This window comes from Alosa alosa, chromosome 9, assembly GCF_017589495.1.
Source record: "Alosa alosa isolate M-15738 ecotype Scorff River chromosome 9, AALO_Geno_1.1, whole genome shotgun sequence".
NCBI lineage: Eukaryota > Metazoa > Chordata > Actinopteri > Clupeiformes > Clupeidae > Alosa > Alosa alosa.
In genome coordinates, this window is record NC_063197.1 from 1,581,125 (window position 1) to 1,600,619 (window position 19,495).

General features: G+C 38.5%; 1 protein-coding gene across 3 annotated transcripts in view; it reads right to left on the reverse strand.

Moving 5' to 3' along the window:
- The window catches only part of naprt (nicotinate phosphoribosyltransferase), a 54,857-nt gene that overhangs the window by 15,146 nt on the left and 20,216 nt on the right, over positions 1–19,495 (reverse strand). For 2 of the 3 annotated variants that reach the window (XM_048253171.1, XM_048253169.1), the window contains exons 6-8: positions 17,963–18,156; positions 13,180–13,320; positions 3,274–3,358 (exon numbers count right to left, since the gene is read on the reverse strand). In XM_048253171.1, the coding sequence (XP_048109128.1) occupies positions 3,274–3,358; positions 13,180–13,320; positions 17,963–18,156 (420 nt within the window). The remainder of the gene's footprint in view (positions 1–3,273; positions 3,359–13,179; positions 13,321–17,962; positions 18,157–19,495) is intronic. The other variant, XM_048253170.1, reaches the window with a different exon arrangement.

Sequence of the window (19,495 nt, forward strand, 5' to 3'; positions counted from 1 at the left end):
GTTCAGGCCACCTGGATCAACTGCCAGTCTCAGGCTTTAAGCATACAAACTACAAAGACTACACATCCTGTTCAACTGCTTCCTCTGCCAAAAACTGTTTCAAAATAAAAGTCCTCACTACAATATTTCACTGTTAAACAATGTAACCCTTTAAACTACTGAACTTTTTAACTGTTCAGCCATTGTAACTGTTACTTGTCATCAACTATGACTCCGACCCACTGTAGCTAGTTAGCATGGTTAGCATAGTTAGCATTGCTAACATTGTTAGCATTTTTAACAAAACTGCTAAAAATGATTAGCTAAGTTAGCTAAGTTACATGGTTAGCATAGTTAGCATGCTAGTTAGCATAAATGCTAAAAATGATTAACTAGGTTAGCTAAGTCACATGGTTAACATAGTTAGCATGTTAACATGCTAGTTAGCATAGTCAGTATAACTACTAAAAATGATAAGCTAAGTTAGCCAAGTCACATGGTTAACATAACTGCTACGAATTATTAGATAAGTTAGCTAAGTCACATAGTAAGCATTGTTAATTAACATAGTTAACAACATTATAAGCATTTTTTTAAAAACTGTTAGAAAACATTAGTTAAGTTAACTAAGTAACTTAGTTAGCATTATTATCTTTGTTAACATAGTTAGCATAACTGCTAGCACACATTAGAGCCATTCCAACTGTCAGTTATTGTCAACTATCCACCTAAATAATTTAACCATTTAAACTATCCACCTATTTAAAGGAGAATTCCGGTGTGATATTGACCTAACGTGTATTGAAACATGATACCGAGTGTGAACGTATGTCTCATAGCCCATCTCGGCTTGTCCCCTGCACTCCAAAATCTGGCGCTAGTTAGCCGATGCTACCAACAGCTTTTACAATAGTGGTGCTCCGGCATCGGGCTAGCCATGCAAATAAATCACTGTTTTACACCCATTTACGAGGCTCAATGTATCTCCACACTGCATTGGTAGACTTCCGAGGGCCCTGACATTTAAAACGAGACATTGAGAACTTTGAAAAAGCACTGGTAGTTTATCAGATTCCAAAAATAATTCAGTGGAAATGCATGGATTCCAGTTTCTTACAGTAGCAGCAACTGGAATCCATGCATTTCCACTGAATTATTTTTGGAATCTGATCCCTTATCATACCTGTTCATTCTTACTCGTTGCTCGACTTATCGTGACTAAATTCAAGATGGCTACAAACGCTAAACTTCGTGAAGATACTGTCTGTATAAATCGTCTTGTAAGTAAACTACCAGTTTCCTCTGTCCACAACTGTTTCAAAATAAAAGTCTTTGCTACAATAATTCCCTATTAAATAATTTAACCATTTAAACTATCCACCTATTTAACTGTTCAGTCATTCCAACTATATTAAACCTCATCTACCTAGCAAATAATTTAACCTTTTAAGCTATCCACCTATTTAACTGTTCAGTCATTCCAACTATATTAAACCTCATCTACCTAGTTCAGTCATTCCAACTACATTAAACCTTATCTACCTAGCAAATAATTTAACCATTTAAACTATCCACCTATTTAACTGTCCAGTCATTCCAACTATATTACACCTCATCTACCTAGTTCAGTAATTCCAACTATATTAAATCTCATCATGTTGGTTGCCAATTAGCACATCATCTGTTTTAACAATATATTTCACACCATATGTTTTGCATTTTCATGCACTAGTAATTCCCTGGAATTGCGTTTTCTAGTTAAAAAGATATTAACTTAATATGAATTACAAAATATATTAATGTATTGACACATGACATGATGCCATCTCTTTAGATGACTGTCTTTTTTGGACAGTTCTACGAAAGGTTATACTGCTTTGTGAATTACCTCAGTCAAAGCATTTTCACAAATAAAGTAGGCCTACTTTGATTTTCTGTAATCCTTACTGTTTACCTTTGATTATCCTTTTTAATAAGCATCAAGATGATCAGTGTGATTTTGGTCTTACTAACCTTAATTGCCCTAAATTAAAAATAAAAAAATCTCGCAAATATTTTTCCAATTTTCACTTCCTCCTGCAATTTCTCCGCAAGAAGCAGCTAAAAACACCGCAACTTCCATCCAGGCATTTTAGGTCGCAACAGTCTTAAAAAACCTCGCGAAATCCTGGAGGGACTGATTTTCTACCTATCCCTTACTGCCACTGGGGAAAAAAAAAAATCCCTACCGACCCATGGCCTCAACTGACAACCAACAGGAACCAAACCTTTTTTTTTATGCCCCACCAATCCATCTGAAGTATGGGAATGATGCGTCACTGGTGTATCCTGCGTTGCGTTGAGCCACACTGTTCATCCCTGCGCCCATACTTGAAGCCCAACAGCAGCAACTTGGATCGGGAGTCGAGCGCTAACAATCGAGCTAAGAGCCCAGGCTGCTTGCTCTCTCACTAGCACTCTTAAGGCGTCGGGAGGGAGGTTTACCAACTGCATACGGGTCATTCCGCATCGTTTGGTATAAATCATTATGTTTTTCATTACATACTATATTTTATTAATGTTGTACCAATATTTTTTAATCCTATGAAAATGACCAAAACACAACCTCCCCTTGTTTAATCCCATTATATGTGGAGAGTTCAAATAGTGGTATAACATTAATAAAATATAGTATGTAAAGAAAAAAATAATGATTCATACCAAATGCCTATACTACCCTTGTCCCTCTTTTTGGCCTTGTAGAAAATCAATTAGAATGCTGTACAAACTTTTAATGGTTCAGTCATACTAAGAACATGTTTGTCTTCCACCCTACAAAGTTTGGGCTGCCTATGAATAATACTATTCATTGATTACCAGACAATATGATTTTTCTGAGACGGTGCAGCAACAACCTTATCAGATTTGACACCGAATTACCCATACAACATACTGCACAGATACGGAGCAGCTGGCTACTGTGACACTCACCCCACTAAACCTTACTCACGATCCACTCACTATGCCACTTCAAAAACGAGTTGAGACTCCACGTGAGGTTTGAGCGTAGCCAATGCTCACGTTGAAATTGATAAAAGCCATGCTATGCCTTCAAATGAGCATACACCTGTCCTACTGTTTCATAAATGAGGGCCAATGTATTTACTCTAAATGTATATACACAGGTTCTTCTTGCTCCAGCTTCAACTGTTCTATGACTGCTCCAGGCTAGAAGTGTGGAGAAATGTTAAGTAAAGTCCTCTTATTACTTTCAACATGTCTGACAAGAAGATTATGAAAACAATGAATTCTCACCTTCTTTTTGAGATCACCAAGACTTTGCTCGGACACACCATTGGAGCCAATGATGATCAAGGACAGGAACTGTTTTACTTCAAAACTAAAACATACAATAAGCATAATGAAAAAAAGTGACCGTTGACAGTATAATTATATATGGACTAAGGATATACAATGACACATATTTACACTGAATTTCCAAGCAAGCAAATGTTCTCATTAAAACCTTATTCATTTTCAAGGGAGCTTGCAACAGGCCAGTTTGGGATGTGTAAGATATTGTTTCTGTTACAATTCGGTGACATAGGCCAATTAAATGATGTGTACTTAACTTATAAACTAAACATATAACAAAAAGTGTACTACTTAGCTATACGAGTTTATTATAACATTACACAAAGGTTAGGGCTATCAAGCATTTTTTTTAAATTGTGATTAATCACATATTCTACCACATTATTAAAATTCTATTATTTTGCACAGTGCCGGCGGCAGACACAAATTCACGGACGGGCATTACACCTTTCCAGGGGGAGGGCACGGGAATTTAAATTGATCACGGTAGTTTAAGCTTACACTTGACAAAACATTCTAATATGAAAATGTAGATGCAATTGTTTAAGAGAGCCCCGTGCGCAGAGATGGAGAGAGAAAAAGCGAGAGGGGATATGTGTGTTAGAACTGAGATGCGTGTATAAATCCGCAGATAAAACCAAAATCCTCGTTCATTTGCTAACCACTTTCAGATAGAGTGTTAGGGAGTTAGCCCCGAAGTTACGGATAACTTCGGCCCTGGAGTGGTAACAAGCTCCCTGTTCTCCGACTAGGTCAGAAGAAAAAACAGTAGCCTAAAGGTTAACGCTATCAAACAAACCCAGAAAATACTAGGCCTACTTCTACTAACTACGATATGAGATATAGCCTACCTGCGAGCCGATAAGCCATATTTGTCATCGGATGACAGGGGTTAGTGCAGAAGTGAAGTAGACTGCGCCACGTAACCTCCTCTCCGTTTAGGTGATGGGCTTACCTAATGTTCCTGATTGATTAGCTATGAATAATACAGATTTTACAAGTTTTATTTGCTACTTGCTAGATTGACAAACGTGTAATATAGGCCTACATTTAATAAGTGTTCAAAATCAATCTATGGGATTGGGGTTGGTTGGTGCAGCCAAGCTCGTCCAGGGCGGGCACAGATGACTTCCAGGACGGGCCTGGCCCCCCAAAGCCCCCCCATGACGCCGGGACTGATTTTGCATTTCAGAGCTGTTTTTAAGTTCATATGAACTTATTTGATTATTTCAAATCAAATTTCAAAAGATGTGCAATAAGTCTGAGGCAACATAATGTCTTCTTCAGAAATATATCTTGCTTCACTGCAAAAAATAAAATCTAACCAAATGTCATTAATCTTACATTAAGATCAAACTTTGGTATTGGCTTTAGTATGAAGAGAATTACCTCTCTCGAAAGATCATTTTGACTTAATTGAGAGTTTGATTTATTTTAAGGAGTCTTATCAAGACAAATTTGCTCAACGCACTGGCAGACAAATTTGCTTGTTTTCATGATGACATCTTATAATACGTCAAACTCTTATTAAATTAAGTGGAATGATTTTACATAAAAGAGCTAGGTGAGTCTCTTTTTATACTGAAAATAATACCAACTAGAGTATTTGAGCTTGATATAAGATTAATAACACTTGGTTAGATTTTATTAGGTAATACGTTTTTGCAGTGTTTAAACTGAAATAAATGCTACAGCAGTATGCATGATGCTGTGGGAGAGCCAGTTTGTGCAAGTACATTGCAAAAACTGCTTATCTAATACAATCTAAAAGTCATTAAGTACAGCATCAGTATTCTTGAAATAAATATAATTTAAAAAAATAAATAAAATAAATAAAAATATAACACTTGAAGTGGCATATCTGTGTACTTTTAAAAAGTGTATTTTATTGTAAGTGTATTTTAAATTGTATATACACTGCAAAAACTGCTTATTTAACAAAATCTAACCAAGTGTTATTAATCTTATATCAAGATAAAAAAAAATAGTTGGTATTGTTTTCAGTATAAAGAGACTTACCTAGCGCTTTCTTGTGAAATCATTTGACTTAATTAAAAAAAAAAAAAAAATTGACTTATTTTAAGACATCTCATCTTGAAAACAAGCAAATTTGTCTGCCAGTGCGTTAAGCAAATTGGTCCTAAAAACAAGCAAATTTGTCTTGATAAGACTCCTTAAAATAAGTTCAAGTCTTCTTAAATTAAGTCAAAATGATGTTTTGAGAGGGCGTTAGGTAAGTCTTTTCATACTAAAAACAATACCAAATAGATTTTTTAATCTTAATATAAGATCAAAAACACTTGGTTAGAATTTATTTTTTGCAGTGTAACTCTAATCATATGTATATGTATACTGTAAGTATGTGTAACTTACAGTAGTCATTTAGTGCAGTTATGGAAAGTATAATACTTTTTTATACTGCTCCATCAAAGTGTATTTGGTGTCACTAAATATATGTGATTGTAAGTGTACTTGCAAACAGTGCATTTAAATATATGTGTATTTCAAAATGTACATTAAGCATAATTTTAAGAAGTATATTACATTGCTCATACTTACAATGGTAATTTAGTTTACTAATGGAAAATATTACTACACCTTTAAAAGTGTATTTTATTGTAGTAAATAGTAGGGCTATCAAACAATTACATTTTTAAAATTGCGATTAAATTGCTAAATTTCTATAATTAATCACATATTTTATCATGATTAAAATTCTATTATTTTTCATTTCTGAACTTTCCAGAAGTCCATATTAATAATGTAAAGTCATTTTTACCAGTGTATCTTGATTGGGAATCAAATGAAAGCAAAGAAAGTTCCTTTGCTTTCATTTAATTTATTTATTTATTTACTTACTTATTTATAAGGACAACACACATTTAACACTTTTGTGTTAGCCAGCCGGCTAATTTTCAACTGTAGTCCTTTGGCAAGGTGTTATGAAATCCATCAACTGACTTGGCCAGTTGTTCCCAGATGCCAAGTCAGTGACTTTATGAGCTTAACTTTAATGGCGTGATTTTGTGATCAAACACTGGGCGCAGAGCTCAAAAGGGTTGTTCTTATGTTTCTTAATCAATCATGGGTATGTTGTGGGCGTAACATCATTTCAAACCAATGAGAATGACATCTGTCATTCCCTTTAACAGCCAGCAGCGCAACTTTAAACAGCGGTATTTTGATAGTCAGCGGCACATTTGAAGGAATCTGCTTGCACGCGAGACTGTATGGAACAGGGATTCCACTAAACCTTGCTTTGCTAAAACCTGTTTTTGACTAGCAGAGTATAGCCTACATGCATCTGCACTCATCTATTATTTGAACTCATAGGCAAAGTGAAACTGATTTCACCATGGTCTCATAGTCGACAGTTATACAGTTAATTACTTTAACTATTGACTGACAATGGGTTACCATTGAAAACATAGCCTGAAAAAAGCAACACTTACCCCAATAATGCTCAAATGACTGAATAAAAATATATATATATATCCTGCAGAGGTGTTGCTGCTTACATCTGGTGACAGTGCATCTTCAGCTGTGCTTTATATGCGCCTTTCGCTATAGACCAGGCTTTTCTTGGTCAGTGGTGTAATGATTTTTAGAGGGTGTAAGATATTTTTATATCATGCGCCAGACCACACCTTATGTCTTTAACACTCAATAAAGTAAGATAAGAATAGGCCTTGTGTCACGCTTAGCGCCACCTTGGCCGGGTGCATGATAGGGCCCTATGACGTATTTGATTATTTAAAATCAAATTTCAAAAGATGTGTAGCGGGCCTGAAGCAACACATTGTATTCTTCAGAAATATAGCCGATATAAACTGAAATAAATAATACAAATTGTGCAAAAAATATAAAGGTAATAACAAACAATACTCCATATAGCCTATATTCATTATCTTTCAGTTCAGTTGAAAATAAGGAACGTTACATATTAAGAAATATGCATGTGCAAGAGCATGTGCAAAATGTAGCCTACGCCCACAGCACATTTCAATGAAATGCATAGCAAACCGAAATAGCCTAGTCCATTAGCCATGTTCAGTTCAGTTCAGTATAGTATAACAATGCAGTAGTGTAAACAATGTTTAGCTTCGGTGATATTTTAATTTCATATCAACTGAGATGACACCAGCGCCGACATGAGTCCACCGTCACTTGCCACTCACATCAGCGCCAAAGTTTTTAACTGGCAAACACTGGATGAACAATGGATTTTATGGAGCTGAATTTATACGACAGTGGCGGCAAAGTGTGATGTTGGTGTGTGGAGTTTTACTGAGAACAAAGGAATTTAATGCAGGCTAATTGAATGTTGAAAGCAGTGTGCCATGCTCATGTCGGCGCCAGTGTCCATGACTACAGGAGGAGGACTAGAAGCATACTAGGAAGTGTCTGTGGCAGTTTAAGGACAAGAAACGGTGCAAAGGTCAAAATAGTAGCAGCCAAAGTAGACTGTTGACAACAGAATACGTGACTGTAAAATAAAAAAATCTTTGGCAACACGCAATTAATGATAATAAAAAAAAAAAAATACACATTATTCATGGTCCTTAATTGCATTGCGATTAATGCGTTAATGCTGACAGGCCTAGTAGCCTAAATAGAAGTGTTTGCAAGTTCCCAGGAGAATAATCTTAAATCTTAACACTTACTTACTAATGATAGGTATACTTCAAGTGTGTTGATGATTGAGTACAGAGATGTGGACTCGAGTCACGTGCCAATCATGTGCTGTGTTGTGAATACAGCGTGCCAATCATGTGTTGTGATCTCACCGCTGGAGCAAGGCTGGTGTCGTGAAGCCTTGTGCACACGCATTTCTGCCGAAATAGATGCCTGATAAGTGCCCAACAAGTGTTAAAATATGGCCGCTGAGTGGAGGGACTTACCTAAAAGGACTCTGGCTATATTGTTTTTCAAGAAAGTCTAGGCTACCCATATCTGGAAAAGTATGATGTGATCATGCTTGCATATATCTTATGTCAGCCTTTATATCAAGGATAAATGCTTTGTCTTATGATTGTTTTGCATTCATGTCACGCGAGAAGCATATCGGTAAACTATTTATTCAAAAGCACAGTTGATCTGTGCATGCCATGACCAACTTTTGATTCTTTGATATGGAAACCAGGCTCATCATTTTGGGGTGCTGAAAGCAGCACACTTATTGTTCTTCTAGTTTTCTTATTATTATTCCCAGGGTGCGATTAGTGTAAAAACCAGAGGGGGAGATGATTTTGAACACGTTTGTAACCCCCCCCCCCCCCAAAAAAAAAATGAACGAATTCGATTAGTGAATTAGCTAACAGTGTTAGTTGGTAACCAAATAGCCTACACATTGCGCTACACGCTGCGTAGGCTATGTGCATTCTCTCCTGCTGATTTCGTTCTCAGTAGCCAAGTGCGTAATATTGCAAAAGTTGAAAAAATAAATGTGTTTATTGTAGCCTACAGAAAATAAATAGCCTACTATCATACTGTCAGTTAATTGGCTACAGTGCAGTGAAGAGTTTGGAGAGTAGGGCAACTTGAAGTTTTATGAAAATAATTTACGAACCAGAACATGATAAAGACCATGAAGCTTCTATTTCTTGCAGCTGTTAAAACACCCGCTAGATAGTTTAAATACCCACCAACATTCGTTTTTGCAGTACAGATTATTTTTGAAAGTTATTTGTCTACTAGGCCTAGCCTACTGGCTGATTTATCAAACGAAACGTGCTTTCTCGCTCGGGGGCAGGTGCAGCAAGTATGTAGAGGAGGCTCCACAAACTACAGGTGTTTTGGGTAGAGAGCCATTGAATAAGCGATGCCAAGCAATTTCTGTAACATTTTTGTGACATTCAGCAAAAATCTCCTCATTTAATGTAAGTTCCTTCGGACAACAGGCCTACGTTCTACTCTAAGTGCAGTTGTCCTCCATCTCAGTTGCATCAGTTTTCTAATTTTGAAGGTTCTACTGTAAAATATGACGATATGCTTCACTGAATCCTTTCTTTCATTTGTCCAGCTAACTTTTCCATTGAAACTAGTCATTTAAGATGGATTACACACTCGACATTCTGAAATGTCCTTCACGATCAAGGCCAAATTAAGTTATCACACAGCCACTGTGTCAGCAGCAGCATGAGTGCTGATGGTGACGGTGCATTTCTGATGTCAGATTATTATGTAGGCTAGCCTACTAGACTGTTCTCACGTTGCAGCGCTTTACTTATATGAAGTAGCATTAATCAATATGAGGGGCAGAGGGGGATAAATGTTGTCCCCACCGGGGATAAAAATAATTTAGCAGAGGTAGGGATAGGAAAACCAGAGGTGGGAGGTGGAAATCCCCACCATCCCCCCCTACAAATCGCACCCTGATTATTCCCGTCTCCCTAATTCTTGGCCAGCTCCTGCGCCTAGGCCCTTTGAGACAGAGACACTGTTCCAACTTTAAAATGTTCGGTCAGTACGGGTGTAAGTTGCTCGGCAGATGATGTCACTAGAGCATAATCGTTCTTCCGCCATATTGGATTGAACAGAAAGCTAAACAAAATTTTTACAGGTCACAAATTTGGTCCGAACTTCACAAAACTTGACTGGCAAACAAGGTAAGGTGCATTACCCAGCTTGAAAGCCTTACACCATCTAACTAAGAAAACAGAAAGGCAGGTACAATGCATTTTGGATTATTCACCAGTGGCGGAACAAATAAAACAAGTGGTGCTAAAATACTGGCATATAATACAGTCAGACCCCACATGCCAAAAAGCCTCCAGGCCCCCACCAAGGATTATCTACAAGAGGCCACACAACATCAGGGACTATGTAGTGAAGGCAGACTGTCAACCAGCACCAACACAACATTTTGTAAGCGACATTCCAGACGGATATTATCCTTGTGGACGTTGTGCACAAGACAATTTCACATGATAACAATAAGTGAACATACAAGTAATATAAGAAACAACAATGAAAAGAGTCCTCTGGCGGTTCACTTTAACCAATCAGGACACCCACTCTCAACCTTGAGATTTACAGGGATAGAACAAATCAAACGTTATCGTACCAAGGAGCGTGCAAACTTTTTTCATAAAAAAACTTGACTTTTTTTGTTCAGCACCTGGGATGTGCACAAAGTCTCCTTGTAAGTGCACAAAGCACAACACCTTTATTTTGGGGCAGGCTTGTATTCGAGTCAGCTAGACCTTTATTTCTTACGTGGTGCGTTTTATTGTGAGACATTGGCCTACGTTTTTTTTTTTGCCCCCCCTGGCTCGAATGTGAAACTCTGCCTATGGGTATTTCTGCACAATTCTATGGATCTTAAAACACGATCTTCTGGATAAGACCTTTGAGAATTTGAACAAAGTGTCCAACTCATGCCTGTACGATTTTCGTGCAATTTCACAGCCGATGTCTAAATTTCAAAGGTCGGACAGAAATCATGGGAGTTGTACTGGAGTCGTGGAGCACTCCCGTCAACTAGATTGTTTAGTGTAAGGTGCCATTCTTAGTGGTTTTAAGTCAGTCCGAGTCAGTCTTTTTCTAGTCATGTTTGATATTACCGCAAGTCTTTTTGTCGTGGCTCATGCAAATAGTGACGTGACCAATATACAAACCAATAGTGACCTCTCTTCAACAAACAGGAAGGGGCAAAGTAGGTGACAGGTGTAGTTTGTAGTATGTATATGATTATTTGATATTTTGTTTCTTATAAATTATTAGTCAGCTATCCCACGTAATAGAACAACTGTATATCGGTTAGGGATGTCACACATGAAACAGTGCTGCTGAAACACGAAAATATGACTTTGATATGAGTTAGCTATCGTTTGAGTTCCTGTTGATATGCACAATGGAAAATAATTTAAAGGAATCTAGCTGCAGCCTTGTAATCAGTGACCCTGCAAGTCTGCAAGATCCCTAGTCGTTGCAAAATCGTAGTCTGTGACTTAAAAAGTCTAGGACTTGTCTTTAGATGTGAGAGGGTCTGAGACTGTAGTCTTTCAAAAATCTTTTCCAAATCTTTGCAAAGTCTTTCAGTGTAAGGAGAGCATTAAGTGTGACTCAAGTCCGAGTCTCAGACTCGAGTCCCCATTTCTGCCGTCCATATCAATGTAAACGACAATTGAACTAGCAACAAGCAGGCAACAAACAGTGGAATCAACTGTAACAAAGCAAACATGGTTTTAGTACTGTCCTATAGTGAGAATGAACATCAGCTATTAGGTATTCAAGGTCTTTGGGCCAAAGGTCATGGTCATATGGGGTCATATATATCCTAATGTTCTCCCTCAGTATCTTATCTATATTGACATCAAATTGCCAAAAACAATGGGTTTACACCCAATGTTATCCTTGCAGAAGGGTAATAAAGTTCTAAACATTTTGGCTCCTTTAGTTGCATTCTCTTTTCATTTAATTATTTCTAACTTCAGACCCTTCATGTCCCAAGGGGATGGTAAAAGAGAAAAGTTGGATCTAACACTTGTAAGTTGTTCACAATGTGGCATACTACTGCAAGAAAAAGAAAGATCTGTTAACATTTCATGCTGTCCTTCCAAAAAGGTAATGAAGTTGGCGTTTTTATGGACAAATCGCTATTTAGGGTCTACAGTAACTTTAGAGCTGAATATATGTCATTGGCCATGGGATACTTTTTTACTCATGTGCTTGTAATGTGTTATAACTATCCACCCCTAGAAGATGAATCCGAACGTGAGTTGATTGTCATCATACTGTCGTTTCTTAGTCTTGCTGGAGGTCTCTACCTCCTTCACTGAATGACCACAGGATGAAGAGGATGATGTTGAGGATTCAGATTCAGATGTATCAGACTCTGGAGCTTTTCATTTCAAAAACCTGTCCATGTGCTGGCTAATTAACCACGACACAATGCTATGACAACTCATCCGATATCGCTACGTTCCAAACACTGATTGCAGCTTCGGTGTTAGAAAAAAATAATTTGAACTATTTTCTCTAATGTGTCCTCCATTTACTTAACTGTCTGATAAAGCTAGAAAGAAAGAATCCAAAATTATGCATCAATTTATTTCAATTTTATTTTATTAGCCTAGTGTCAGCTACGTTTCTGCGGCACACCTAAGGATGCCAGATGCACCCCGGTTGAGAAACACTGGCCTAGCCTACCAGGTCTTGCATGCAAGCAGATTCCTTCAGATGCGCTGACTGTCAAAATATTAAGAGTGCTGTTTGATGGTGCGCTGCTTGCTCTTAAAGGGATTGCCAGATGTCACTCTCATTGGTTTAAATGATGTTACGCCCAAAACACACTCATGACTGATTAAGAATCATTAAAACAACCATTTTGAATAATGCGCCTGGCAACAAAAATTCTAACCTAATTCTAACCTAAATGTCTTTAAACCTTATCTGACCAGGCGTTTCAGATTGCTTAAATAGAGCCTTATGTGTCTGTGAGGGGTTTATTTTCATTTCATCACTAGAACATAAACTTGGCATTAGGAACTTACAGGTTTATATCAGCTAGGTGTAGCTTGGTGATGTAGCTTGGTTACCTGGCCAAGTTAGACACAAGACTCACTATGGCAAACCCTAGTCCAAAGATCATGGTACTGATTATGGGTATTAGCTTTTATGTTCAAACCTTTGCATGATTAGATATTTGCCACAAACTCATAAGGGGCCATTTCCTCACAATGTTTTTTGAAAATGGTTTGACAAATGGAATTTTTTGTGGGTGATTATTTGTCAGCATTGTCAGGCATGAAATTATTACCATGGAACTACCTAATTATTTCCAATCTGTTACCAAAGTGTTTCTAGCAAAACTATACATTTTATAAAAAGACAGGTACTCACTGATTGCAGCACTGAAGGAAGACTGATCGTACTTCCACTGATAACTTGCAGAGGTCACCACTGTCCAGCCGCACACCCACTGGCTGATACCCCAACTCACACAGAGTCAGTGCCACGGCACAAAAACATGGGAGACCACTGCTGCAACCAAAAAATGCAACTTATATAGTTTGACTCAGCTCGTGTGGAATGATTCACACATGACCAGCATTGCAATATAGACAGACAGTAACCACTACTTGAATATGGGAACAACACAATTCAACTGTCAACACTGACAGGCTAATCTCCCTATTGCTTATCCTTGTAATAACTAGATGTACCGCAGAGTGGTACAAAATATGACCGCCGCCCAGTCCAGCATATTTTTTCCACAAAAATAAGTCACGCTTGTCAAATTGTGTTCATTTCCCACTTTGTTCCTTTTTTGTGTGTTTGTAATTGAGTGTGTGCAGAGTGTGTGGTTGTTTTTGTGTATATGTGTTTTGTGTGTTTTTGTGTGTGTGTGTGTGTGTGTGTGTGTGTGTGTGCTTGTGTTTGTGTATGTAGGTGTGTTTGTATGGGTGCATGTGTGTGTGTGTGTGTGTTTACGTGTCTTTGTGTGTGTGTGTGTGTGTCTTTATGTATGTGTACATAAATAAAGCAAATCAGGGAACCACCTCCTCTTTGCGATAAGTGCCATGGGATCTTTAACAACCATGGTGAGTCAGGACCTTAATTTAACATTCATGCAAAGGAAAACATCTCCTGCAGTACAGTGTCCCTGTCACTGCAATAGGACATTGGGATTGATATTTGTTTGGTGGCTTTTGGCCACGGGGAAGAGTGTCACATACTGGTCAGCCACCAACACCACTTCCAGCAGGAACCTACTCTTCCAAGTACTAACTAAGCCTGCTTAGCTTCAGTAATTCAGCAAAGTCAGGGTATCTGCTGGTCTAGCTGCTGGCTAAAAACAAAAGGTGAAAGGCATATATGATTCTAACTGTCTCACTGAATTGCATTATGCACACTCAATTCTCACTGGTATCTGCTAGACCAGTACCAAAACATGATTAGTTCATAGATTTCACATGTAAAATACATGTTATACAACCCCACCCCCATCTTGCCTGTTCATAATTCTGAGAAATTCTTGAATTGTGTGCATGTGTGCGTGTACGTGTTTATGTGTGTGTCTGTGTGTGTGTGTGTGTGTGTGTGTGTGTGTGTGTGTGTGTGTGTGTGTGTGTGTGTGTGCATGCATGCATGTGGGTGTGCCTGTGTATGTGTGCACGCATGCATACATATGTCTACTGTGTGTGTATGTATGCATGTGCTTGTGGGTGTGCCTGTGTATGTATGCATGCATGTGCATGCATGCATACATATGTCTACAGTGTGTGTATGTGTCATACGTATGATTACTGTGAATGTATGTGTGTGTGTGAATATCTGTTTATGCACATGTGTGCATATGGAATTGGTTAACATGACCCCTGGAGGCAAACATACAGTACGCAAAAAAATGGTCATCCTAGGCCCTACGGTTCTCAAGATATTCACAGAAAACTTTGTTGGTGTACGGTCACTAAATGTACACATAAATTAATTTATTGTATGGCCCCCCCATGAACGAAAGTCCACGGTTCAGAGGGTGTCATAATGATCCTACATTTTCAATTTTGTGCAGTTTTGACCATGTCAGGCAGAGATATTGTGATTACAACACCTCATTTTTTGCTTTTTAATTATTAACTAGGTGGCGCTATACATGAATTGAGTGGTAATGGGATGGGTTGACATGACCCCTTAAGACCAACATACAAAAAAAGTGGTCCTCCTAGGCCCTACGGTTCTCGAGATATTCACAGAAAACTGTGTCGCACAGTAACATAAATTAATGTATTGTATGGCCCCCCATGAACAGAATTCCACAAAACTTGGCGTGCATTCAGAGGGTGTCATAATGATCCTACACTTCCAATTTCGTGCAGTTTTGACCATGTTAGGTCACAGATACCTGCAATTACAACACCTCATTTTTACTTTTTCGTTTTTAACTAGGTGGCGCTATACATGAAATGAGTGGTTATGGAATGGGTTGGAAAAAAAAAAAGTCTGACTAAACCTATAAGACAGCCGCTTCTCTGTGCGGCGGTCATAAAATCTTTATAGGCTTACTGTCTGTACCTATCCTGTCATACAAGAAAGGGTCTTCTCAAGGTTTCTTTCCTTTTTTCCTTCCTGCCCTGAAAAGCACCTTTATTCCCCCCCACACACACACACACACACACACTTATTTCTCCTAGACATCAACATTAATTAAATCACCCAGAGAGAACTCTTTTCTGATTGGCTGTAGAGTGGTTATTCATTCTGGGACACCTATGACAAAGATCTGATAAACAAGTTGAATCACCGTTCCATAACAATGCTCATTGAATGGTAAAAGATGGTTGAGCCTGGAAGCAGGCTACGCAGCAATGGAGTCAACTGTAAATAAGCCGACCCTTATAACTGTCAGGACCAAAGGACAACAAACTAAGTCAGCTTATTTTTAAACTGAACTGCTTGTTTCCTTTGCGTGTTATAAAGGCATGACTTTTACCTATAGTGGCAGCTGGGTGATAAACAGGATAAAGCCTTCGATGTGTCCATTATACAGAATTAATGGACTAGGCGGAGGAAACTCCTTTGTTATCCCGGCAGTTATCTCTTACTTATACCACTGCTCGGTTGAATTTCCTATTGTAATAAGCTCTAGAACAGTGTTTCTCAAAGTGTGGTCCGGGGACCACTGGTGGTCCGCATGCTATCCCAAGTGGTCCCCTAGCAGACGTGGTAAAATAAAATATAGATCAGTTGTTTGCAATATTGAACCAACTTATATGTAAATCCAAACAGTTCTGCAACACTGCATCTGTAAGCTACGCCAGTTTACATCATATGAATCCTCTGACACAATAAGCAAGGTGCAAAAACAATAAGCAAGGTGGTTCAGTGAGTAGACCTGTTGTGTAATATACTGTTGGAGTAGGTCTACTGATTTATTTTTTAACTAGGCTGTCCGTGATTTTTCTCTTATTGGTTAAGTGGTCCTTGGTCTGAAAAAGTTTGAGAAACACTGTGCTACAACGTCAATTAACTCACACCTAAGAAGCAGTTCCAGTTTTTGGCTGAATTATGCCTGTATATCAATTTGCCAAACTTGTGAAGTTTAAATGAACTGTCACATTACAACAGATCATCAAATTAGCAATCTGACAGACATATCAGACAGATATATACACTGCAAAAATCTAACCAAGTGTTAATAATCTTATATTAAGATCAAAAAATCTATTTGGTATTGTTTTTAGTATGAAAAGACTTACCTAACGCTCTCTCGAAAGATCATTGTAACTTAATTTAAGAAGATTTTGACTTATTTTAAGGAGTCTTATCAAGACAAATGTACTCAACGCACTGTCAGACAAATTTGCTTGTTTTCAGGATAAGATGTCTTAATTTAAGAAAAGTTTGACTTATTTTAAGTCAAATGATTTCAGAAAGCGCTAGGTAAGTCTCTTTATACTGGAAAAAATACCAACTATTTTTTTTTATCTTGATATAAGATTAATAACACTTGGTTAGATTTTGTTAGATAAGCAGTTTTTGCAGTGTGACTGAGATGGCTTTTAGCTTTATTACACTGTATTTGGAGTAAGTAAAACAGTGAAAATAAAAAGCTAAGACTAAACAGAATCCTGGGATATGCTAGCTTGGCAAGAGAGAGAGGGAACTAATGACTGGGCTTTAGCATCCAGTAATAGAACTAGTAACGACAGCTTGTCCTGTAAATTGATGTGTGGTGGAAAGTAGTAGTTCCATACGAAGACAGTTTTAGCTGGTGGAAGTTATGACAGCAAATTAACACAACACAAGTGTGGCAACAGGGATAGAAGCAGGATAATAGATTCTACAGCATTCTGGTATTAGAAGTTAATGCATTTCTAGGTATAACAGTCACTCCGTGGCGTGGCTGCATTACCACCCTGAACATGCATTAACTTCTGATACCCGGACACTGTCATCCACAATCCCATACATACAATTTTGCCAATTGTCTTCTTGTCTCTTCTATGCAGGTCTTTTAGCTTAATATGCAGGTTTTTTAGCTTAATTTACCTTAATTTAACAGCTTCGGAGTCATTGGAATGGTTATATGACTTTTTTCGGGTTGAATGGTGGCCGCCTCGCTTCCCCATAGCGCCTGTGAGCTTAAAAACCACCCTTGCAACTTTGTGCCGGCGGGCCGGCGGCCTCAGTGTCAGGAAGTATAACGAGTGTAACAATTGCTTTACTGCATTTAAATATACATACACGCCAGGCACCAGCTAGAACAAGGTAGCGATGGAGTCTCTCAGACATTCGTCATGACGGAGCCAGCGAAAAAGAAGCAAAAACCAAGAAAACAGTGAGGAAATTGCCAATACTGCATAGTTTCTCCTTAAGATCTTAAAATACTCATGTGACACAATGAGATTTGTTCTCATTCCACTGATCCTGGATCTAACCTGTTCCTCCTTATTTCTCCTACAGGGGGTTTAGGAGAAACAGGTAAGAATTCAACAATCTCCAAATAAGATCTGATTTATTTCTGTGAGACACAAGACGGCAAAACTTTCTTCTGGGAAAATAAAAAATGTGTCATCAATGCATCCCATTTACAAGATGGCTAATTTCCTAGTTTTAGTGGACGCTAAGCACTACCTGATTTCATGATAATTACATCCTATTCAGTTATAAGAATAAAAAATACCTTTTAACGCTGTATGTGTCAATCACAGGTAGGAAGTTCTGAGGATAAGCAATGCCAAAAGAAAGAAAGGCAGTAAGCTCGCCCTCGTGTACATGCTCTGACTTCACACCTAGTAGTTGACAAATTCGTTTCAGCCAACCTATTGTTAAGGTCACAACGTCAACTCTTTCACCACCATCTGAAGGAATCATCACCTGCAGAGACAAACAGACACATATAAAATGCATACAAATGCAAAGGCAAAAGAGAATGATAATTATTTGTATGTAAGCTCTTCACTTTATATAAAATACATGTATTTATATTACTCAAGATCACATTTTACTCATTTAGCAGACGCTTTTATCCAAAGCGATTTACATATGCCATATGCCGCATAGCCCAGCTCCTTAGCCACTAAGCTACCATCGCCTTCACTTCACTTAATGTTCCCTGATGTGTCAAAGAAGCATTTGCAGTTACAAATGGCAGATTGCAACCTCTGTTAATTGCGAAGTGGCCTTGCAGAGAAAGAACATGTAGTGCAATTTCCATTTGAAATTCTGAAATAAACAAGAGCAGGCAGACAACTGCAGACCCTTGCCCCCATCTCTATGTTAAAGCAACACCAAAGATCTTCCCCTCTGTCGCACGCACGCTATTTGTTCATCCAGCACCGGCTTTGCAGATAACAATGTCCACAGACAAGGCAGAATATGTTGCATGATTTATGTACGATATATTGCAACATCAGATGCAAGTCAAATTTGTAGTTTCTTATGCAAGGCTTTGAACCGGTTCACGGAATGAAAACAAAAACCAGAAACTTTACATTTTTTTATGTTCCGGAACAGAAGTGCTAAGTGTTGAGGTAATATGAGCTGCGGGGGAATTTTGTGGTTGTTGTGGTACAGGTAGGAGATTTGACTGGTGTACCTTCTAAGGTCGATGCTCTTGACTCGTTCTATTGCTAATCCATACAGGAATAGAGAATGTCATGGGCCTACTGGGTCCCGGCATGTTCTCAAAACTACTGTCAGTACCATTTCTATTGCACGGACCACAATAATATTAAACAGCTTTATTGCAGGTCAGCGTTAGTGATTTGATCCCTGTTGTTGTTGTCAGTATTGTCCACTATACATTCCATGTTACGTGCCGGCTGAGAATATGACTGCTGAAAAGATTCTTCTGAATGGGGAGGGGGAGGGGTGGCTTTTTAGGTGCTGTAAAGGTTGGGAACACAGTTGAAGGTCTCGGGCTGATATATCACAGCCTGCCTGTTTGCAGGGGATCTGCAGGGGTGATGGTATTGGCCTGCTAAAAAGCTGCCTGCTTATTAGCATTGGTCTCTGCATACTTGCAGGGAGTGACATATGCTGGGGTGGAGATGGTGATGGGTATTCAGGGGAGTTGGGGTGGGGTGTAGCTCCCACCTGTTCACAGTCTCCATCTGACTGCCTAGGTGGTTCACTTTCCACAGTAGCTCCAGCAGTGTCCATGTTGCTACCAGACACTGGTATGTCAGCATAATTCTTTTTTCCTGGGGCAGCC